Source organism: Cetorhinus maximus, chromosome 14, assembly GCF_964194155.1.
Source record: "Cetorhinus maximus chromosome 14, sCetMax3.hap1.1, whole genome shotgun sequence".
In the NCBI taxonomy this organism is placed as follows: Eukaryota; Metazoa; Chordata; class Chondrichthyes; order Lamniformes; family Cetorhinidae; genus Cetorhinus; species Cetorhinus maximus.
The window spans coordinates 107,687,741-107,712,243 of record NC_135892.1 but is presented as its reverse complement, the minus strand read 5'-3'; the positions used below and the strand labels follow the sequence as shown (position 1 = coordinate 107,712,243).

At 41.1% G+C, this 24,503-nt stretch overlaps 1 protein-coding gene across 5 annotated transcripts in view; it reads left to right on the top strand.

Moving 5' to 3' along the window:
- The window catches only part of LOC144689934 (mitogen-activated protein kinase kinase kinase 21-like), an 89,773-nt gene that overhangs the window by 47,041 nt on the left and 18,229 nt on the right, over nucleotides 1-24,503 (top strand). For all 5 annotated transcript variants that reach the window (XM_078557452.1, XM_078557454.1, XM_078557453.1 and 2 more), the window contains exons 2-6: nucleotides 14,882-15,062; nucleotides 17,021-17,169; nucleotides 19,950-20,125; nucleotides 22,382-22,622; nucleotides 23,913-24,035. In XM_078557452.1, coding sequence (XP_078413578.1) covers nucleotides 14,882-15,062; nucleotides 17,021-17,169; nucleotides 19,950-20,125; nucleotides 22,382-22,622; nucleotides 23,913-24,035 — 870 coding nt within the window. The remainder of the gene's footprint in view (nucleotides 1-14,881; nucleotides 15,063-17,020; nucleotides 17,170-19,949; nucleotides 20,126-22,381; nucleotides 22,623-23,912; nucleotides 24,036-24,503) is intronic.

The window sequence follows — 24,503 nt, the reverse complement described above, 5'->3', positions numbered from 1 at the left end:
GCTGTCAACAGACTTTCTATGCCAGCAGCTCGTTGGCCACTTGCTGCAAATCATCTTGCACATCCTATATTTCTTGGAAGCTGGCTGGGAGCAACTTCTAATTATATACAACCAGTAAACTATAGGGTTTTATGATCAACCATTTAACTTGTTCCTGGTTTTGATGGACTTTTGTTTTTCTCCCCAGACAACTTTCTCCACTTCTTTGAAAATGATGCTGATTCCTAACTGAGTAGTCACTTTCTCTTTGAGCCTAGACAATGAATGATGGCAGACCGACTTCAGGGGAATGGGGGAGGTGGAGGGTGGGGTGACAGGTGGGACAAATCAGATCTTGCTCTGCTGTGGTAGGTGTCTAATTGGTTTCTGCCCTGAGCTTGGGGTGGGGGGGAGTGGGGGGTAGCGGTTGGTAGGAAACCTCTTCTCCCGATTGTAAGATTACTGTCAGCACATTTGGATTTGAAACGAGGAGTGGGTGTCTTCAGGAGAAAACTGGTGTAAAAGAATTTTTTTCTTAAAAATGCAGCGCAGTTTAGCAATGCTAACTTGGTTTGTTTCTTGTGTACTTGCAGTGATATACAAATTAGGAGTTAAAGATGAATTTCAGGTGCCCAAGTGAAGGCAGTAGATGATTATCTGCCCCTGTATATGGTGATATGTGGGACTGAGGAGAAGAACTATTTTCAGTAAAATGGACTCACTTTCTGCTTTTCTTGCTCCTCTTTTCCTTTATGCAACACCACCCCACCCCTCCCAACACCCATATATACTTGAATGAGTATTGTGCACAAGTGATGCTTAGAACTGAGTATAGGAATTTTTTCAGTTACACTTCAGAAGTTCCCCTGCCGCAGATTTCAAAGAAGTATCATGAGAAATGTATAATGTTTTAATGTGATGCCCAAATGAATTGTGAGAGTGCAACTTAGCCCAACCAAAATTGGGTTGTGTCTAGAGAGACCATTTTCATCTATGTTTAAAAAAAAGTACAGGTATTTACAGGCCTATTCTTGGCATTGATAATGGTGGGAGCAATTTGAGGTGATGAACTAGATTATCACATAAATTATCCCAGTAACATCAAGGTATATTGGCATTGACATGATCTTTTCCCTCATAGCCCAATAATTGTGCTTGCTTCACCACCACATATGTCAAAATTACTATCCATGTCAGTTTAGCTCAGTGATGGCACTGGCCTCAGAAGTTACAAGTTCATGGGTTTAAGTCCTATTGCGGGATTTGAGTATGTAACCTAGACTGAGACTTAATGCAGTACTGAGGGAGTGTTGCATTGCCAGAAGTTGAGTCTTTAGGATAAGATGCTAAATTGAGACTTCACCTGCCTGTACTATTGGATGTTAAAGATTTCATGTCATTATTCAAAGAAGAGTAGAGAGTTCCTTGAGTCTTGGCCAACATTATTCTGTCAAACAAAACCACTAGAAACTGATGGCTTAGCCATTCACCTCATGCACTGTTTATAGGACTTGGGTGCAAATTAGCTGCTAAGTTTGCCTACAAACCAATAATGACTGCAGTTCAGAATTAATTGGTATACATATTATTGGCACTTCAAATAGACTGCGTTACATGCCATGCCTCACATTGTCAACACTTAACATGAAAAAGCGACTTTTTCCCACTGGCATTGGAGGTTATCAGGATCAACAATTTAGAGTCTGTCATGAACTAGATACTTTGCAAGATTGTGTAGTAACTTGGGGCAGCACAATTTAAAATAAGCTGTTGTTTTCTAGGAGTCCCTGCTACAAATGTGTTTACTGTTTGCCTGCAACAAGTAGTGATACATAATGAACCGTTAAAGTGCAATGTCTGAAACTTTATTTTCCCCTAAAGAAATTTTCGGGAGCATGCCCAACTGCTTCATGCATATGCTTATTATTGCACGTGCTCATTATTGCACTTGCTCATTTGAGGTTACAAAGTATTTACAGCAGAAAATGGGCCATTCGGTCCATTCCGGAGATGAGGTGGACTTTCCAAGGTGTGACTGCATCTATGACTTTGACATTTTCTGTCAATAATAAGAAGTGGGATTGGAGAAATGATGCATTCTATTGAATTATTCAATCTCAGCATGATTTGTAGTCACTTGGTAGCATAGAACTTGAATATTGCTTTAAAAAAAGAAACACGTTTAAGTTTTTCGTCTTGCACTCATCAAGACGCTTCAAGAATACCAATATAAGGGGGAAACAACAATTTATACTGTATGTGAAGAGAGTGCTGATTGGTTGGCAAATGGTGTTACCATGGAGAATGCACCAGTGATGGTGACTGAGAGTTAACTGCCAAGCATACAGTATAAATTATTGTTTTCCCTTATAGTGGTATTCTTGCGAAGTGTCCTGATGAGTGCAAGACAAAAAGCTTTAGACATGTCTCTTTTTTTTCAGCAATACTCAAGTATGATTTATCTTGATTACCATCAGAATGATAGCATCATGGAATGATACAGCACAGGGTAGGTCATTTGGTCCATCGACCAAATTAGTCCCAGTTCCCTGCTCTTTCCCCCATAGCTCTATAATTTTATCCCCCTTCAAGTGTTCATCAATTTTTTTTTTTGTTGAAAGTTACTATTGAATCTGCTTCCATCACTCTGTCAGGCAGTGTATTCCAGATCACAACAACTTAATCTGTTAAATGATTCCTCCAGTCACCTCTGGTTCTTTCCCCTTAAATTTGTGTCCTCTGAAACCAGCCCTTCTACTGGAAACAGTTTTTCCTTATTCGCTCTATCCAGACCCTTTAAGATTTCGAATAGCTCTAACAAATCTTCTCTTAACCTTCTCTGCTCTTAAGGAGAACAACCCCGGCTACTTTAGCCTACACACGTTACAGAAGCCTCTCATCCTTGGTGGCATTCTAGTAAATCCCTTGTTAATCAAGAATCTAATTCAGCCGTAAACATATTTAATGAACCTGCCTCCACCGCTCACTAGGGAAGAGAGTTCCCCAGACTCGTGACCTTCTGAGAGAAAAAAAATTCTCTCTATCTCTATCTTAAATGGCAGACTCCTTTATTTTTAAGCTATGTCCTCTAGTTCTAGTCTCTCCCACAAGGGGAAACATTCTTTCAGCATCCACCCTGTCAAGTCCTCTCAGGAACTTATATGTTTCAGTAAGGTCATCTCTCATTCTTCTAAACTCTATTGGATACAGGCCCAACCTTTCTTCATAGAATTACCCCCTCATTCCAGGAATCATTCGAGTGAACCTTCTCTGAACTGCTAATGCAATTATGTATTTTCTTAAATAAGGAGGCCAAAACTGTACACAGTACTCTAGATGTGGCCTCACCAATACCTTATACGACTGTAGCAACGCATTGATACTTTTATATTCCATTCGCCTTGCAATAAATGACAACATTCTATTTTCCTTCCTAATCACTTGCTTTTTCTGAAAACTAACTTTTTGTGCTTTATATACCAGGATACCCAGATCCTTCTGTACTTCAGAGTTCTACATCTTTCCCCATTTAAGTAATATGCAGCTTTCTTATTCTTCCTGCCAAAGTGGACTATTTCATATTTTCCCAAATTAAACTTTCTTTGCCTATTTTTTGCCCATTCACATAACCTATCAATATGCCCTTGTAGACTTCTTACGTCCTCTTCACAACTTACTTTCTTGCCTAACATTGTGTCATCAGCAAATTTAACAACCATACGTTCGGTCCTGTCATCCAAATCATGAATATAGATTGTAAATAGTTGAGACCCCAGTACTGATCCCTGCAGCACTCCACTTGTTACACCTTGCCAACCAGAAAATGACCCATTTATGCCTACTGTTAGTTAAACAATGCTCTATCCATGCTAATATGTTACCCCCTACACCATGAGCTCTTATTTTGTGTATTAACCTTTGACGTGGCACGTTGTCAAATGCCTTCTGGAAATCTAAGTACAGCACATCCACAGGTTCCCCATTATCCATGTTGCTTGTTACTTCCTCAAAGAACTCCAATATATTAGTCAAACACAATTTCCCTTTCACAAAACCATGCTGACTGTCTGATTGCATTGAGATTTTCTAAGTACCCCACTATAAGCGCCTTAATAATGGATTCCAGTATTTTCCCAATGACAAATGTTAAGCTAACTGGCCTGTAGTTTCGAGCTTTCTGCCTCCCTTTGACCTTGAATAAAGAAGTTACGTTTGCTATTTTCCAATCTGATGGGACCTTTCCAGAATCTAGGGAATTTTGGAAAATTAAAACCAATACATTACTATCTCAACAGCCATTTCTTTTAAGACCCTAGAATGAGGGTCATCAGAACCTGGGGACTTGTCAGCTTTTAGCTCCAATAATTTTCTCAGTACTTTTTCCCTGGTGATTGTAATTGTTTTAAGCTCCTACCTCCCTTTCACCCCTTGATGCACACTTATTTCTGTATCCTCTACAGTGAAGATAGATGCAAAATATCTGTTCAATTCATCAGCCATTTCCTTATTTTCCATTATTAATTCCCCAGACTCACTCTGTAGAGGACCAATGTTTACTTACTCTCTTCCTTTTAAATGTCTGTAGAAACTTTTACTATCTGTTTCTTTATTTCTAGCTAGCTTTCTCTCCAACTCTAATTCCTCCCTCCATAGTATTGAATGAATTTTGATACTGAATGTATCAAATCAGGTGTCAAAACCAAAGTGTTCCCCCACCCCCCCAATGTCTTCAGCACTCGTATCCATCTTGTCATTTCAAAATTGTCAGTGGACCTTTTAGTACTTCAGTAATGGTGATAGGGCATTAGGGATGAACAGTAATTACAGCCTTGCCAGTGCCATGCACATCCTAAGAACCCATTTTAAGAAAAATCTAGGTAATGCCTAGCTCATGTCCCACTGCATTTTCAGTCTAATTTCATAGATTTGGATAATCTGTCAGTCTTTTGGAAGATGTATCATCTTTTTGAAGCTGTTGATCAGCCTGTTCTAGTTTTCCAGGTTGGTGTGTAGAAGCATTGGATATAAAATGCTTTGGGGGCTGTGAGAATGGATCAAGGTTATTATATAGCTTTTATTTTTGCTGAGTGAGATTACTGATATTAATGGTGTCTCCGGAAAGCAAAAGTTGCAAGTATCAGAATCGAGTAAAAACAGTGACGATGACCCTGTAGGAGGAAGCAAAGCTTGTAAACCTGGAATGTCTGGTAACATGACTGGATTATTAAGCCCAGGAGTGACTACACTCCAGAAATAATTCCATTGGTTGTGATCACTTTGGGATGCCCTGGGGTTGTGAGAGGCACCCTTTGTCCCTTGTTTTCTTCATAATTTCCATTCTTAACTTGGTAATGGAGATTTTGGAACATGGTGATGAATTTCTGATTTGGTTAAGCAAAAAAAAGCCTAGCTTTATTGTTAGTTTGGTCAATTATTCTGCCTCTCCCTTTGCGACTCCTGATGGCAATAATTCTCCTGGATTCCATGGGCACTGGGTATCCTCTAATAGCTTTTATTCTAGAGCCGGCAAGCCATTTCATTGTGGAATGCAGAATTGAGCCTAAGCCTACTTGTTGCCTAGCAAGAATTAGCAGCAAGATTCCCTGGCTAATTGTCCTTTCCCTAACCAGAGTCCAGTTTTAGCTTCCTACCTTTGCCAAGGCTGACATCGGCTGACACAGCACAGATTGGAAATCTAACCTTCTGGCCTGTGACTGCAGCAGCAACAGCAACAGATGTTTAAACCCGACCTCTTTGTCCATCCCAGGCACATGGGCTATTGCAGCTGCACCTCAATCTTCTGCATCCAAGAATCAGGATGCCACCAGCAATGCTTCATACTCTTGAGTGTGGCCATTGTCTGAAGTGCTGTTTTTATATGGAGCAACTCGAACACCGTTAACCAATACAGAGTGAGCCAAAGTTTTTTCAAGCCGATTGTCAAGTTACACAGACTCTGGCATTGCCTCTTTGCACTGCAATATAAGTCCTCTTGGCTTTTCTGTATATTCCACTGGGTTAATTTCATGGAGGATTTGTCCTTGTTACAGTTCTTCCGAATTGTATTGTATTCTGTTCTGTTTTTATTTTCTTCTGTTCACTCAACAAAGCAAATATCACCAATGGATTACGATGACACAAGTATTTCCACTGACAGTCAGTTGGTGTCTTGAGGGCATTGATTTTTGATCGTGAAAGGAGCAAAAGGAGAGATTAGAGTCATAGAGGTCTATAGGCCCTTCGGCCCATCGAGTCTGCGCTGGTGAAACAAGTACCTAACTATTCTAATCCCATTTACCAGCACTAGGCCCATAGCCTTGTATGCCATGGCATCGCAAGTGCACATCCAAATACTACTTAAATGTTATGAGGGTTTCTGCCTCTACCACCCTTTCAGGCAGCGAGCTCCAGATTCCCACCACCCTCTGGGTGAAAAAATTCTTCCTCACATCCCTTCTAAACCTCCTGCTCCTTACCTTAAATTTAGGCCCCCTGGTTATTGATCCCTCCACCAAGGGGAAAAGTTCCTTCCTGTCTACCCTATCTATGCCCCTCATAATTTTATACACCTCAATCATGTCCCCCCTCGATCTCCTCTGCTCCAAGGAAAATAACCCCAGTCTATCCACTCTCTCCTCATAACTAAAACTCTCCAGCCCGGGGAACATCCTGGTAAACCTCCACTGCACTCTCTGTAGTGCAACCACATCCTTCCTATAATGCGGTTTCCAGAACTGTACGTAATACTCTAGTTTTGGCCTAACCAGCATTTTATACAGTTCCAGCATAACCTCCCTGCTCTTATATTCTATGCTTCAGCTAATAAAGGCAAGTATCCCATCGCCACCTTAACCACCTTATCTACCTGTCCGGCTACCTTAAGGGATCGGTGGACATGCACACCAAGGTCCCTCTGATCCTTGGTACTTCCCAGGGTCCTACCGTGCCTTGTTTGCCCTGTCCAAGTGCATCACTTCACACTTATCTGGATTAAATTCCGTTTGCCACTGACCAGCCCGTCTATATCCTCCTGTAATCTAAGGCTATCCTCCTCGCTATTTACCACTCCACCAATTTTCGTGTCATTTGCGAACTTACTGATCAACCCTCTTACATTCAAGTCCAAATCGTTTATATATACCACAAACAGCAAGGGACCCAACACCGATCCCTGTGGAACCCCACTGGACCCAGGCATCCAGTCACCAAAAACACCCCTCAACCATCACCCTTTGCTTCCTGCCACTCAGCCAATTCTGGATCCAATTTGCCAAATTGCCTTGGATCCCATGGGCTCTTATCTTCGTTATCAGTCTCCCATGCGGGACCTTATCAAAAGTGTTGCTGAAGTTCAAGTAGAGTACGTCAAATGCATTGCCCTCATCTACACACCTGGCCACCTATTTGAAAAATTCAATCAAATTGGTCAGACATGACCTCCCCTTAACAAACCCATGCTGACTGTCCGAGATTAATCCCTGCCTCTCCAAGTGTAGATTAATTCTGTCCCTCAGAATTGCTTCCAATAGTTTCTCCGCCTCTGAGGTTAGACTGACTAGCCTGTAGTTCCCTGGTTTATCTGTTCCTCCCTCCTTGAATAACTGTACCATATTGGCTGTCCTCCAGTCCTCTGGCACCTCTCCTGTGGCCAGAGACGTATTGAAAATTATTGCCAGCGCCCCTGCTAACTCCTCTCTTGCCTCACTCAACAGCCTGAGATACATTTCATCTGGGCCTGGAGATTTATCTACTTTTAAGCCTGCCACACCACTTAGAACCTCCTCCCTTTCTATGCTAATTTCTTTAATTATATCACAGACCTTCTGCCTGATTTCCATACCCGTGTCGTCCCTGTCACTTGTGATCACACAGTATTAATTTAGAACCCTACCTATGTCTTCTGGCTCCACACACAAATTACCACTATGGTCCTTAATGGGCCCTACTCTTTCCCTAGTTATCCTCTTACTCTTAATGTACTTGTAAAATAACTTTGGATTTTCCTTTATTTTACCTGCCAATGATTTTTCATGCCCCCTTTTTGTTCCCCTAATTTCCTTTTTAAGTTTTCCCCTACATATTCTATACTCCATTAAGGCTTCCACTGTTTCAAGCCCTCGGTATCTGCCATAAACCTCCCTTTTTCTCTTTATCCAATCCTGTATATCCCTTGACATCCAGGGTTCCCTGGATTTGTTGGTCCCACTCTTTGACTTTACTGGAATATGTTGGCCCTGTACTCTCCCTATTTCCTTCTTAAATGAGTCCCCCTGCTCTGCCGCAGATTTACCTAAAAGTAGCTGCTCCCAGTCCACTCTGGCCAAATCATATCTGATCTTATTAAAATCGGCCGTCTCCCAGTTTAGAACTCTGATTTCTGGCCCATCCTTGTCCTTTTCCATAACAACTTTGAATCTAATGGAGTTATGATCACTATCTGCAAAATGCTCCCCCACTGATACCTCTACCACTTGCCCGGATTCATTCCCTAAAATTAAGTCCAGGACCGCCCCCTCTCTTGTAGGACCTTCTACGTACTGACTTAAAAAGCTCTCCTGAATGCATTTTAAGAATTCCGCTCCCTCTAAACCTATCACACTATGACTAACCCAGTTAACGTTGGGGAAGTTGAAATCCCCCATTATTACAACCCTATTATTTTTACACTTCTCAGAAATTTGCCTACATATCTGCTCTTCTATTTCTTTGACTGTTTGGGGGCCTATAGTACACTCCCAGCAATGTGATTGCTCCTTTTTTGTTTTTAAGTTCTACCCATATGGCTTTATTTGAGGAACCGTCTAAGATGTCATCCCTCCTTACTGCTGTAATTGATTGCTTGATCAATATTGCGATACCCCATTCTCTTTTACCTCCTTCCCTGTCTCGCCTGAAGACCAAATATCCTGGAATATTGAGCTGCCAATCCTGCCCCTCTCTCAACCATGTCTCTGTGACAGCAATGGCATCACACTTCCATGTGTTAATTTGTGCCCTCAACTCATCTGCCTTATTCGTCAGACTCCCTTGCATTAAAATAAATACCATCCAACCTTGCCAAACTCCCTTGTGCCTTAACTGGCCTATAATTTCTATGCCTTCCAGACTCACTTGCTCTCTCTTCTCATTTGGCTGTGCATCTCCCCCTGCTGAACCTCCTCTCAGGATCCCATCCCCCTGCCAAGTTAGTTTAAACCCTCCCCAACAGCACTAGCAAACCTCCCTGCAAGGATGTTAGTCCCATTCCGGTTCAGATGCAACCCGTACAGATCCCACTGCCCCCAGAAACGGTCCCAATGTCCCAGAAATCTAAAGCCCTCCCTCCTGCACCATCTCTCCAGCCACGCATTCATCTGGACTTGCCTCCTATTTCTATACTCACTAGCATGTGGCACTGGAAGTAATCCAGAGATTACTACCCTTGAGGTCATGTTTTATAATCTGTTTCCTAGCTCCCTAAATTCTGCTTGCAGGACCTCATCCCTCTTTCTACTTAATGCCTTTGGTACCATTATGTACCATGATCTCTGTCTGTTTGCCCTCCCCCTTTAGAATGCCCTGCAGCTGTTCAGTGACATCCTTGACCCTGGCACCAAGGAGGCAACATACCATCCTGGAGTCACGTCTACAGCCGCAGAAACGCATGTCTGTTCCCCATTTCTATTGAGTCTCCTACCACTAGTGCTCTTCCCCTCTTTTTCCTACCCTCCGCCTCCCCCCGCCGCTGTGCAGCTGAGCCACTCAGTGCCATGAGCGTGGCCACACTCCTCAAAGGAACTGTCACTCTCACCGTTTTCCAACACAGAAAAACGGTTCTCGAGTATGATGCACCCTGGGGATTTCCTGACTACCTGCCTGACACCTTTCTTCTGACTGTTGGTCACCCATTCCCCCTCTGTCTGCATTTCCGTAAGCTATGGGGTGACCACATCTAAAAACATGCTATCCACGAAACTCTCAGCCTCGCGGATGCACCTCAGTGCCTCCAGCCGCCGCTCAAGCTCCGAAACTCGGAGCTCAAGTAGCTGCAGCTGGTGGCACTTCCTGCACACGTGGTCGATCAAAGTGCAAGGAGCGTCTTGGACTTCCCACATGTTGCAGGCGGTACATAACATGGGACTGAGCTGCCTTGCCATGCCTCTAGTTGAAAAAAAAGCCCTTTGAGTTAAATGCAGTAAAAAAAAAACCCATTAAATTATTTATATACTTTAAATAAAAACAAGAGCCCTTACCTTTCCTTAGCTTAATCTATTTTAAACTGGAGAAAAACACTTACCCACTACTCACCATTCAGCTCTTGCCTTTGTGCTAACGTCACTTTTTGAAGCTTCCCTGCACTCGCGCTGGTTCTGATCTCTCTGCAGCTCTCTCGCACTGCCTTGTGATGTTACCCTTGCTATTTTCAACAAGAACTGACTGCAGGACACTCTTCCCAGGGGAGAATTTTTTTTTATCACAGAGTGCTGTTAGGACATAGAATCCTCCACCAGAAACAGTGGCGGAAGCAGAATCCACGATGGATTTATAAAAAGGAAGCGGTTGAGTGGGTAAAAAAAAGAGGAAGGGCTATGGAGAATGGGGTTAAATGGGTAAAACCTTCAGAAAGCTAGCAACATGATGAGCTGGATGCCTTCCTTCTGTGCTGATCAATTCAACATTTAGCTAAAAAGGTTTTTGCTGGGCTTTATCCCCAATAAGGAACAACTTTTAAGCGTATGAGATGAAAGGGTTCATGGAATGTGCAGCTGACTAAATATTTGACCGCTCGCCCACTCTGGACTAATTTTTTTTTATGCCCAGGAATCTAATGTAGCACTGATGTAAAGGAACTGATGGAATTTGTCATATCTCTTGAGAATGGATGATAAATTACTAATTGTTAGCAGCTTTTAGTAGCTTGGGTCGGGGTTTAATCTGAAATATTCGCAAGCTGATTTTTAGTGAGGTGCTAGGGAAGGAGCAGAAATTAACAGAATATCCTGCTCATTTTTAAAAAAAAAGTCTTCCTCAATTTAAAAATTCCATCAGATCAAATTCCTTCTGAGGCTTTGAATGCTCCCGGGTCGGTTACGATGTGCAGTCCATGCAATCGGAACTTTCTTTCCATTAATCTGGACTGAATTTAAACTGAGAGGGTGGAAAGGTCAGTATCTAAACAAACTGGACCACCCAGTCTTGATGACTCCTTAATCTAAATGCAGAGTCAGTTTGTGTTTGTATAGAAACTGAGCTAAGAACCTTATGGCATGAGGCACTAGTGTCATTGATCTGGGAGGTAGTTTGCACATCTGGAATGAGTGAGAGATGTATGCTTATGTTTTTCCCCCTCTTTTGCAGGCTATAATCTCGTAGTATTAGTGAGAAACCATTTAATTATCTAAGGATATTAAATAATTAGGAATAGTTTCACTGCAGCCACCCGTAATCCAAGTAAATGTAGCTGTATTGTGGGCCAAATTACATTTTTGTTGGAAAGATATTCTCAGCATCTGAGGAAAAAAAAGATACAACAGAGTACAGAATACAGACCATGAAAAACTGAGAACCTGATGCAGAAATCTGGAAATATAGTAAGGCCTTCTGCATTTGTAATGTTGTTCTGACCAAGAATCCTCCTGAAATGGTGTAACCCAAGTTCTCTGTTTTTTACCAAATGTATATTTCTAACAGTTTCTCGTTCTGCTTCTGAGCACAGATGTTCTTGCCAGTGCCTAACCCCTTGTTGTTCTCTGTCCTTGGGAAGGAACACTTTTATTGCATATGTTTTCAGTTGAACTGAAACCAAAAAGTGTGGCTACACTGCCCCCAGTCAGCAAAAGGCAGTATTGCAGATGCTTGTACAATTCTGCATTTTAAGCACACTAATGTCAGAAATTTCATTGATAAAATGACTTCTTACCTCCCCCTCCCAAGGAACTTGGCACTGAATTAATAGATAAACACAGCTGTCAGTTTGTGCAAGGTAATATACAGTGAACAACAAATTAAATGAAAGATTAGCTAAACTGTTTTGATATTGATTATATAGAATAAAGGCCTCAAGTGCAAAGTACAATCTAGATAAAGAAAACCTTGCATTTATAAAGCACCTTTCAAGTCCCTAGGGTATCCCAAACTATCCACGTCCAATAAATTGTTTTGTCGTGCAAACTCATTGTAGTAGGCAGACTGGCAGCGAATTTGTATACACACAACTCCAATAAATGGTATTGAGATACATGACCAGATAATTGATCTATTTTTCTGCTGTTGCATAAGGGAGGAATGTTGGTCAGTGCACTGGGGAAAAACTCCTTTTCGAAAAATGCCATGGAGCCTTTAACAACAAGCAAACAGGATCTTGGTTTAATAATTCATCTGAAAGATGGCATCTGTGACAATGCAGCACTCCTTAAGTAGTGTACTGATGTGTTGTTGTGAGTTAATGTGCTGACATCTTGAACTCGAGAGCACAATCTTCTAACACTGAACCATGTTGACTTGAAAAGTGATCTTCCATTCATTTGAAGCCAATTTGCTTTCCTTTACTCTCACTCTTGTTGAAACTGAAAGTGGAAGCAATTGAACTAGGGCATGCATATGAGATTGAGCAAAGGGGTTTTATAGAGAGGTGCCAAGGTGAAGGAAATATTGAGCTGAGTCCCCAGGAACTGTTGCTGAGGCCCTAATCAGTTATCTGATTCAGAAAAGAGGGAGGGAAGAGATGATTATTAAAGGAAGAAAGTGTTTTTTTTCTTGCTCACCTTCTGTTAGTTAATTTTTTGGGAACTTTGACTCTAGTCATTCAAGAATGACTCAACTCCTTGAAAGCAGAAGAGAGGAAGAAAAGCAGCAGCCCTTCGGTTACCTTGCCTAATCCGCATTCCTCATATATGAGTTTAGAGATCAAATTGTATGACAGCGTGACCTGAGTGATGCACTGGGCTAGCCCAGTGTCTTGGGCCTTGCACCACTATTTTTTCCTCAAGGTAATCGGTTTTCTTTAAAATAGAGAAATTCCTCTATCCTGACTTGTGCCTCCAATGTCTAACAGGCCAGTTGGAGAAGTCTGATTTTGCCAAAAAAGAAACCTTTTTGCATAGAAGACTGGGTCCCTGTTTCCAAAATCAGCCTAATGAACCTTACAGAAGATTGATTGTAGGTGCTGGATTAGCATCATTCTCCCAAAACCCAGAGCAAAATGAAGTATTTCCTTTTTTTTATCCCTAAGAAAAGTGGTAAGTGGTGACACATGATTTTAGGGAATGCTCCAGAAACTTATCAGTGATCAGCTATCATTCTCTTGTGATCAACTGTCATTAGTTTCTAACTGTTAACTAAATATTTTGAGATTCAACAACCTGCTGGGTTGGAATTCGAAACTCACCTTAATGGTGTTGACTCCCAAGATAAGAGTTACAATACAGACGTTGTTTGCAGTTTAAATGTCGATAAATGAGAGCTAAGCAGAGTTGATATGGGAAGATTGATTAAAAATGGAAGATTAAATTGTTTGGTTCTGATGTTGACATTGTACTGTTATCGGGTGTGCTGAATGGTGCACTTTACCCTTGAACATATTTTTAAGCTGCCAATTCTGTGAATGTCTTTTGGCACCTCTGTACAAATTATTAATCCTCCTGTAAAACCATGGGGAATTTTATTTCAGTTGTTGTGATTGTGGCATTTCTGGTGAATTAAAAGGAACTTGGCTGTTGCTATCTTGTTCCAGTGGTTCAAGTTCAAGTGTTTAGCAAGCCCAAGTGCTGATAGAAATTCACTTTTAAGAGTGTTTTCCTTTACATTAAATTTTCAAATATTTATGTGCAATTTTTAAATTAAATCTGTATATCTTTACACTGCTTGTGGGTTCAGGTAGATTTCTTTGGGGTAGTTATGCCTGTACCAAAGGCTGTAATGTCTTTAAGAATTCACACTGACAGTTCTGTCTTGGTCCCCTCTGTTCAACTTGAGGTTAAACTTCATTTCTATATGAACATCTTTTACAGCACAGACCAGATTTACAACTGGTTCTTGCTTACTGTAAAATATTACCTGATGTTCAAATGAGTATCCTGTTGTTAAACACATTGGTATTGTAACTCTGGTGAGTGCTGCGATGGGATTATACATTGAGAATTAAACCATTTTCCTTAGGCTACATAAGCTTCTGAGATCTGCATTCAGTGCAGTTATTTCCTTTGGCTCTCTCAGGATTCACCAAAGTTGTGAAATTCTTTTTCAGCACCTGTGTACAATTGGCCACTCTGGCCTAGGTCAGGGAGGGCAAGCATCAGAAAGGATTCCTGCTCCAGGTTGCTTTCTATTGAGACCAGCTGGAAGGTATTGATAAAAAGCAAAATTCTGCGGATGCTGGAAATCTGAAGGTATTGATGTGTGGCCAACAGATGAGGGCAAGATTGGGTTCAGCTTTGATGTCGCCCATGATTACAGTGTTGACATTCATTGTCTAGACCCAGATAAGCATTTAGGCGAGGTACCCAGAAGGTTGTACCTGACCCACGCGTCGATCACCTTGGGGAAAACCATAGAACCAAGCCCTTCTCCTTTTCTGCTGTTCCTCCTCAAAGTAAATATGGGCCATATTTAAAGGATTTGTCGCCATCCTGAAAATCCATTAAGTTAATTACACCTAACAGCCTGGCCAGTTGTTTACAGACCTGGAAGTTGTGATAGGGATTATGGCTTTTGCAGGGATACTCGTGTGCTTAAAAACTGTTCCATTACTGGTAATATTGACCATAAAATGTATTCTATGCTTAGTTTAAGACTACACAAATCAGTGTGCTACCTTGAATAGTGTGCAGGCAGGCTTTGGAGTTCAACTTCTGAGCAGGAAGCAGTGAGGTTAAATATTTACAAGGTGATGCTTACAATCCTCTTCATATTTTTGCCTTCCCAGTTTTGTTACTTGAGAAGATTGAAAATGATGATATAGCTAACAAGACACTGAAAATCACGGACTTTGGCTTGGCCAGGGAGTGGCACAAAACGACCAAGATGAGTGCTGCAGGAACCTATGCTTGGATGGCACCTGAGGTTATCAAATCATCTATGTTTTCCAAAGGCAGTGATGTCTGGAGGTAGATATGCCCTCGTACTGACTAACACTAAACTTTGAATTTTAAAAAAATTTATTCATGGGATGTGAGTGACACTGGCAAGGCCAGCATTTTATTGCCCATCCCTGGGTGGCAGAGGTCATGGGTTTGGAAGATGCTGCCATTGCAAAGTACTTTAATTCTGTGTTCACAAGAATAGCTTAATTTTAACCCAGCACGCAGCTTTGATAGATCATAAGATCATAAAAAATAAAATTAATAAAAAATCAGAAGAAATAGGAACAGCAGTAGGCCATTTGGCCCATCGAGCCCGCACTGTCATTCAGTAAGACCATGGCTGATTTGATTGTGGCCTCAACTCCAATTTCCTGCCTTCTCCCATATCCTTGGCTCCCTTGTCGATCAAAGATCTGTCTAACTCAGCCGCGAATATATTGAAGCATGACTGTTTCTCTTTTCCATTCCCCCATTTTTTACTTTCTCTCTTTCCTCTCTTGCTCTTTTTTTCCCTTTCTTGATCTTTCATTCTCGCTTTTTCTTTCCAGCTCTCGCACTTGCTTGCATGCGCGCCCCCTCTCTATTCAAAATCTATTCAAAGAATGGTTCCATGGCATGGGTATGCCCAAAGTAACTGATGTACTTCATATATTGTAAGTGTAATTGACTCCTATGGAGTGTCGAATGGGTAGTACAATATGCTCAATATAGGTTTGATAAGTAGTGGGGAATGATTTGCCAGGCTATTGCCGTTCTTATCCTCTTGACATTTCCAGGTGGATTCACTCGGTAGCCATCATTTGACAAGTGATTTGGCACAGTGTAATAGCCTGTGACAGATCCTGTGAGTGTCTAAACCTATTTGCTACCTGTTGTGTGATTTGGTGCTGACTTGCAGTAAAAGCCTAGAAGGCAGAGAAAGTTTTGATTTCTGACAATGTGAGCAATAGGAATTTATTTCCTCAGAATCAGTGATGGAAATAAATTTCTTCCCTACCTAGGAGAACCAAGTCAAATTGTTGTGTAGAATCTGAAGCTGCAGATGAGATCAATTTAAGTGGATAATTGAATTATATCCATTTGAGAGTAATTTATCCCATCAAAGGGATTAACTGTAGCCTACTGGAGGCACAGTAAGATGTGTAGATGGGAGCATGATGCTACAAAGGGACATAAACTAATCAAGTGGGAAAACTGTGGCAACTAGATTCAACGTGAAGAGGTGTGAGGCCTTCCACTTTGGATATGAGACACAAATCGGACTATTTTTCTTAATGGTGAGAGACCAGGAGCTGTGGTGGAACAGGGAGTTTTAGATGCCCAGTTGCATACACTGAAAGCTGGTGCTCAGGTACCAAAGATCATCAAAAAGGTTGATGGAACATTGGCTTAAGCTCGTGATGCTTCATTTGGAAAGAACCTTGGTCAGAGCCCATCTGGAATACTGTGTTCAATTTTGCATTCCGCATGGACAAGATATATTGGCCTTGAAAGGGGTTCAGCACCGATTTGCCAGAGTGTTGAAAGGGTTGAATTATAAGGACGGGCTATGTAAATGTTCTTTATGTTCTGAAGTTTAAAAGGTTGAGGGGTGATCTAATCAGGGAATATAAAATTTTAAAAGTATTTGCCAAGGTAGATGAAGAAAGACATTCTTCTGGGGAAATCCTGAGCAAGGGGATTTGTGTTTTAAAATTAGAGCTCAGCTGTTCTGGAAGCACTTTTCACACAAAAGGCTGTGGAAATCCAGAGTTTTCTTCTCCCAAAAGGCTTTTTATCATGACGAAGATTGGTAGATTTTTTTTGTTAGCTAAGGGTGTTGAGAAATACAGAGCAAAGGTGGGTAAATAAAGTTGAGGTACAGGCTAGCCATGATCTGATGGAATGCCAGAACAGGCTTATGGGGCTGAATGGCCTCCTCCTGCTCCCATGTTCCTACTGTCAATGTTTAATAAGTTTGGTGTCACCTCTTTTGGTTGCAGCTATGGCGTATTGCTGTGGGAGTTACTGACTGGAGAAGTCCCTTATCGTGGGATTGATGGCCTTGCAGTAGCTTATGGAGTAGCTGTCAACAAATTAACCCTTCCTATTCCCTCTACATGTCCTGAACCATTCACCAAACTAATGGAAGGTAAGTAAGGGATCTTGTGAAGTGAGCCTTTTGAAGGGATACACTTTGTTTTTGGCTAATGTTTCACTCTGTGAATTATTTGAGGTCAGTAACTTTGCATGAGCGAAACCCTGCTGTATAGTTTCTCTCCATACTGGATATTTTACCTGCTGAATTCACGTTCACATTATGTGAAATACTTGTAGCTGATGTACTTGAAGCTGTATTGCATTCACATACAAAGTTGATTGATCCAGTGTTGGCTTGGTGCAGAAGGTGAGAAGGAACAGAGCTCAATAGATTCACCTTCCCTGAAGGGCTGGGCTAGTTGTGGTCTCCCTGGTATTGTATAACTCAGCATTGGTCCTAAATAAACCAATCTACTCTGCTATCAGCTTAAGTCAACTTATTAAATGTCAGAAGTTAGATTTTAAAGTAACAAGTCAGTAATGTCATTTTCATGCTCTAAGTTCCTTAACAGGAGAATCCTTTTTGTATGAGAGGTGGCAGTAGTTTACCCCATTTATTCTTGACAGGACTTGATAGGGTAGATTCTGGGAGGATGTTTCCACTTCCCTCGAAAACCGTGGAGGCTGGGTCACTGAATCCACTCAAAGCGGAGTTAGACAGATTTTTGATAGACAAGGGAGTCGCGGGTTATGGGGGCAGACAGCAAAGTGGAGTTGGGACAGATCAGATCAGCCATGATCTTATTGAATGGCAGAGCAGACTCAAAGGCCTTGAATGGCCTATCCTGCTCCTAAGTCCTATGTTCCTATGACATTTCTTTGTTGTTAACTTGTAAAGGGAAAAAATATTAATCACATGGTAATGTTCTTTCCATTATGTAAGACCCATTACGTATGGGTCTTTCCATTTCAAATTCCGTCTGCTTTTATTCCATGTTTAATCAGCTTTATTGCACTTGGGCAGTAGACATAGCTCTATGGCTGGTCCAAGAAATTCAAGACACGAGCGCAGCTGAAAGATAATAGGTTGAAACTGCAGCTTAACCTGGGCAAGTGTAGAATTAATTTTGCCAAGAATTGGATCAGTACTTCATATAATGGGCAAATGGATATAGTAAAGTATGGTAACCTGTGTGTAATGGGAGTGAGAGGTAAATATCATAGATCTCAGGGGCAGTTACTTTATTGGCATTGCTAATTCCTATAAGGATGTCACTTCTTTTGTCTGGTGCTCATGTATTAATACTAACTGATTTTCCTTGTTTTCTCTTTGTCTTGGTGATGCCTGCACTGTGGGCCTTGGCACTTCAACTTAGTCTCTTAAATTTTTTTAAAAATTCATTGTTTAACTTGGTTACCCTGCTCTGCTCAGTTAATCACTTTGCAGCCGAATTAAAAGATGTGCAGGCATTTGTAATTCTGGTTCTGAAGTACTGTTGCACGACATATGGATCAAAATACGTGAGCTTTTTCAGCAACTCCTGTTCGTTTTTCTTTAAATTCTGCCATCTTCCTTGCTTGATCAAATAGTGCATGGGGGTAATGCAGCTCCAGATCGGCACAGACTGTACACATTGACTTCTTGCTGGCATACAGTTTTACGGATGGCAAAACATCAGTTCCTTGATCAAGAGGCCATTATTCTTGGCATAAAGTATGGAAGTGGGGGAATCCCAGACAAGCACATATTGTTCTCTTCTGATATAGCACATTGACACTCGTGGAAGGTGTGGCTAAAAAGGGAGTGGAGATTTGCTATTTTTGTCCCTGTACACACTAACCCACGATTACAGTGTTCAAATGTATTGCCTACCTGTGATCAGCTACCTAACACAGACCAGGGAGTGAATTTTGTCCTTCTCCGAGAAGGATCTGCATTACGGCAATATGGGAAAAAAATCCAGGTTTAAGCTAGTTTTCAGTGCGTAAAAGCCATAGTTGTCAATCTTTTAATGTGCAAAAGATTGCAACAGAATTTCCATTTGAAGAGAACATTTTCTGCCTTTAGATTTGTTTGTGAACATTTTTTTTTTCTTTGCTCATTCTGTGAAACTCAACAACTCAAAATTCTCTTGGACAACTGCTAAGTTAAAAAATTAGCACCAAGTCATGCGGGACAAAAGGAACCATGTTTGAGACATGGTCTGTGCTGCAGCAGTTCTTCATATTTAGACAGCAGCAAGAAAGCTACAGTAGACCTCAGCACTGGTCTTCTAGTGGAAGGAGCTGGCCCTGACTGTTGTAGGCTGGCCCATTCCAAAATCCAGGACTAAGTGCTGAATGACGCATTAGTTTGGTGCAGCTGCCACAAAGACTCAATGAGGAAAGGCCGTGCCATTGTACACCAAGGAGCTGCACCAGTGTAAAACCCCTTGGGTTGTATGTATCAGGCAATGTTTAATGTAATGTACATTGATGGAATCTGCACCATAAGTGGAATGAGGCACCCGAGAGTGCCACATTCTACATTTAATTGATCCGCATTGTTCTATGAACTGCAATAGTTGGATTGTACTATAATGCACTTTAACAAATTTTATAAATAAAGTATATTTTTGGACTAAAGAGAAAAGGAAAAGATTGTTTTCCAGTGACTTCTTGGGAGATAATAGGCCATTTTGTGATGCCTTCCAGGTTTAATAGCTTGATAATGAGCACTGCCTAGCCTCAGAAATGAAGTGACCGCATAGGAAAAGTTCTGGAGGGTCGCCATTGGCTGTGGAGCCTAACTCTCGGAACAGTTGATGCTTTCAGTGGAAAAGGGGAGAAAATTAGATGGAAGAAAACAGTAAATTAAAGTTTTTGTTTTAATAATCCTGTTGAAACTTTCAGAATGCTGGGACCAGGATCCTCACGTCCGTCCAAATTTCGCTAACATTTTGGAGCAACTCACTGCTATCGAAGCAACGGTCATAACTGATTTACCCCAAGAATCCTTTCACTCAATGCAAGATGATTGGAAAATGGAAATACAACAAATGTTTAATGAGCTGAGGACAAAGGAAAAAGTAAATCTTTTTTTTTACTGCTTTGAATGTACTTAGCACAGTTTTAAAATTGTGTTACCTTAGATGTTTTTAGCTCAAGTCATAAGGCAGAGCTGGAAGTTTTGATTGACTTTCCAGAGTAGCTGCTGAGAGACACTGACTGTAACGTCAGAGGTGCTCTTCAGATGAGAGTCTGAGGCACTTTCAGCCTGTTCCATTGAGGTCGATTTTATGAACATTAGGAGATGCATTGAGCAAGAGACTTTCCTGGTATTCTGTCCAATGTTTGTTTCAGGAGCTTAATTTTCCTTTGCTGTTTATAGTTGCGATGTGATGGAACAATTTGTCTAGATTCAGTAATTACTCTCTGATCATTTAAAAGCAGGAACAAATCTTGTTCAGAGGGCATTTAAGAGTCAACCACATTGCTCTGTAGGCCATCAGTGAACCAGATGGGATTTTACAACAATGGCTTCATGGTCATCACTTTTAATTCCAGATTTTTATTGAATTCAAATTCCACCATCTGCCTTGGTGGGATTCGAACCCGGGTCCCCAGAATCCGGGTCCCTGGATTACTAGTCCAGTGACACTACCACTACACCATCGCCTCCCTGGTTATATAGGTTATATCTGGTTATAGTGAATCTGTTTAGTGTATAATCTGAAAACTGTTGCTAGGACATAACCTGTAATGTTAAAAGGGTGTCCTCTAATAGCTTGAAGAATAACATAACATTTTGAGGGCCTATATCCTAAAAACACTGATGCTTAGGATCCTGTTCATCTTATTTTGAAGGTGATGGCTGACAACTCCCAATTTAAAAAGAAACACAGTATTTACAAAATTCCTGTCATCCCTTATTTGTGGCCTGTCTTTGAAACCCAGGTTGTAATTTCGGGATGGGGATCAAGAGAGGATTTAGCATGAAGTCCCGCCATGTCACAAAGACAAATGTGGCAGGATTCTGCAGCTCAAAATGTCCCACAGTCCCTTCACTGCAGAGTAGTTCCTGGTGTAAAAAGATGTAAGATGGTATAATTTGACTTAATGCCATATAAATATGACACTGTTTTTGCAGTCCATACTGTATCATTGTCACTCAAGTCATTGCTGATGTCTGAAATGACTGTCATCCACATGATATACTGTATGAAATTTATTCTAGATTCTCTTGGATAACTCTCCAAGTATGGATTTAATTTTAATGAGGTCAACACTTGGCGATTGACTGATTCTAAGTTCATAATGACAGAGATGTTGGAAAAATCTAAAGTCACTGTGATTTGATTAAAGTGTCATTGTAAAGGAGTAAAGTCTTCACTCAGTTCTCCTTAACATGTGTAACACTTGCTGCTAGATTTAGTATATAGATCGCTTGATACTATTAAAGCCACCAATGGCAGATCTATAACCATTTGCTTCACTCTCATCTTAGTTATTTTATATTTCAAAGTTGTATTGTCTGGAGGGAGCATTTCAAGCTGTATAATGCTAGGTTAGGTGACCACAGGTCTTGTCATTGATGGGACAGATTTGGAGAAATGAATTGGGAGTATTGTGGAAGAAATATGTTGGTACAAATAAAATTGTAAATAAGTCCAGTGAGACAACTGTTATAGATGTTGCAAACACTTGGGCTATTGTCACATCTGAGAGTTTTGGGTTCTGTCCTCCCCGTGCTCTGGCGATGTCTCAAATTTAAAATTCACATCCTCATATCAATCTCTTTATGGTTTAACCTCTATATCTGAAACTTCTTCTAGTGCTTTTAGCACCTACTCATAAAATCTTGCTCCTCTGACTCTGACCTGCTCACATTACCACCCTCCTGCCCCCACCAACTATCACCCCATGTTGGCGACAGTGCCTTCAGCTACCTAAGCCCCCCACACTCTGTAATGCCCTTCCAAATACCTCCCACTTCTCTATCTTCTCCCCTCCATAAAAACCACCTGTAACCAAACTTATAATCGCTCTTCCTAATATCTCCTTTGGCTGGGTATCTCTTTTATGATGTGAAGCAACTTGGGATGTTGATTTAAGTTAGAGGTTATCTAATTTGCATGGATTTATGAAATAGAAACAGAGCTGAAAATAATGACACTTGAGCTGTTTTACCTCGTGCAAATTAAAAATGCAAAGATTAAAAATTGAGAGTAAAATGAGAATTTTAACCATCATTCTTACTGACCATGCATTTTGTTGTGATCTGGTTGCAACCAATCCCAGACCTGGCAGTTGTCCCTTTAGCTTTGTCCTCTTGTGCTTCCTAGGAGTTGCGATCACGAGAGGAGGAGCTGACGAGAGCAGAGCTGCAGCAGAAGTCCCACGAGGAGCTGCTGAAAAGACGGGAGCAGCAGCTGGCAGAACGGGAGATTGATGTGCTGGAGCGTGAGCTGAACATTCTCATCTTCCAGCTGAATCAAGAGAAACCAAAAGTGAAGAAAAGAAAAGGCAAGTTCAGGAAAAACCGGCTAAAGCTAAAAGATGGAAATCGAATCAGTTTGCCTTCAGGTATGGAGTTAGAAACTAAGATATCTGGGTGTGCACACAGGGAATGCGCAAGCCATGCTAGATTGAAATTTCAGACTGATGCAAGTATATATTAAGAAACATAGTTAAATAAAAAAGCCATGTAGCAATTTGAGATCCGATTTCTGGTCTATGCAGAGTTGAATCTCTCTCTGGGTGGAATGAATCAGTGTTCAATCTTGATTGCTATCCAGAGATCCCTTCTGGAAAGTTTGATTGCTAGGATGCTGGGTGAAGTTCTGTGATACCTCAGCAATCAAATAGCCTGCTATCACACTCTCGCCTTCTGCGGGAATAATGTCCAGACTCCAGTGGAGCATTACTTGCACCTTTCCAATCCTTTCAGCCTTTCCTATGTTTTTGGTCTTCTAACCATCTGTTCTGGCAGCAATGTTCGTTTTCCTCATCTTAAGTCTCTTAAGTAAGGATCTTGCATAGGATATACAGCACATTGGCCCTTCGGCCCAACCAGTCCATGCTGGTGTTTAAGCTCCACTTGAGCCTCCTCCTGTCTTTCCTCATCCAATTCTACCTTGTAGCACTCTATTCCCTTCTCTGTTATGTGCTTGTCTAATCTCCTTAAACGCGTCTATACTGTTTGCCTCAACCACTTCTTGTGGTAGCGAATTCCACATTCTCACCACTCTTTGGGTAAAGAATTTTCTTCTGAACTCCCTATTGGATTTCTTGGTGGTCTCATTGATGGTCTCTAATTATGATCTTCCCCACAAGATGAAACATTCACTTTTTATCCACTCTATCAAAACCTTACATCATTTTAAAGACCTCTATTAGGGTCACTCCTCAGCTGCCCTTTTTCAAGGGAAAAGGGACCCAGCCTCTTACTCATTTGCTAATATGCATACCTACTTATTTCTGGTGTTGTCCTTGTAAATTTCTCTGCAACCTCTTCAGTGCCCCTCTATCCTTTTATAATATGGCAGCTAGAACTGCACACAGTACTCTAAGTGTGGTTTAACCAATGTTTGATACAGGTTTAGCATAACCTCCCTACTTTTCACTTCTATTCCTTTAGAAATTAAGCTTAATAGCGTCATTAACCACATCCACGGCATTTCCTTAGCTATCTGTTAATTCTCTGAAGGATTTTAGAAAATTGGTCAAGCATCACCTATGTTGATTGATCCTGTTATCAAATGTTGCTCCAAGTCCTTAGTCATTTCATCTTTGTAATATTGTGAATTGGACTTATTGAACATGGTCCATCATAGTTATGTGCGTTGTGACGTTTCACTTATTTTAAATTTATAGATTTTCAGCACAAGATCACCGTTCAAGCCTCTCCAACTCTCGACAAGCGGAAAAGCTTGAATGGCAGCAGCTATAGTCCACCAAGCAGCCCCACCATCATCCCACGACTAAGAGCTATACAGCGTAAGTGCAGTGCTATTTCCATCATTCAATCCTGTACTTTGCAATGGCTTTGTAGTGCTTGCCAAATAAGGCACATGGAAGAGCAGTGATTGAAATATGATTCTTTATTTGTTTATTTATCCTCCATGTGGAATTTTCCTACATTTATGGGGCAGGTTTCTTTTCGTTCATGGTCTGTGGGTGTCACTGGCAAGGCCAGTATTTATTGCCCATTCCTAATTTCCCTTGAGAAGGTGGAAATCCGTATGGCCTAGGTATATGCAGTGTCCAAATGACTTAAGGGAATGTTTGCCTTTAGTATATTTTGTGCAGGCACTCTTCCTCAGTTTCTTATGCGGCATTAAAATCTTGCTTTTTATTTCTTGCAGTAGTCTTGACTTCTTAAAAGACCTAGGAAAAAAGGCCCCACCCATTCCCCTAAAATAGTGTAGTTAACTAATTTACAGTTTTAGTGATGGACTCTTGATT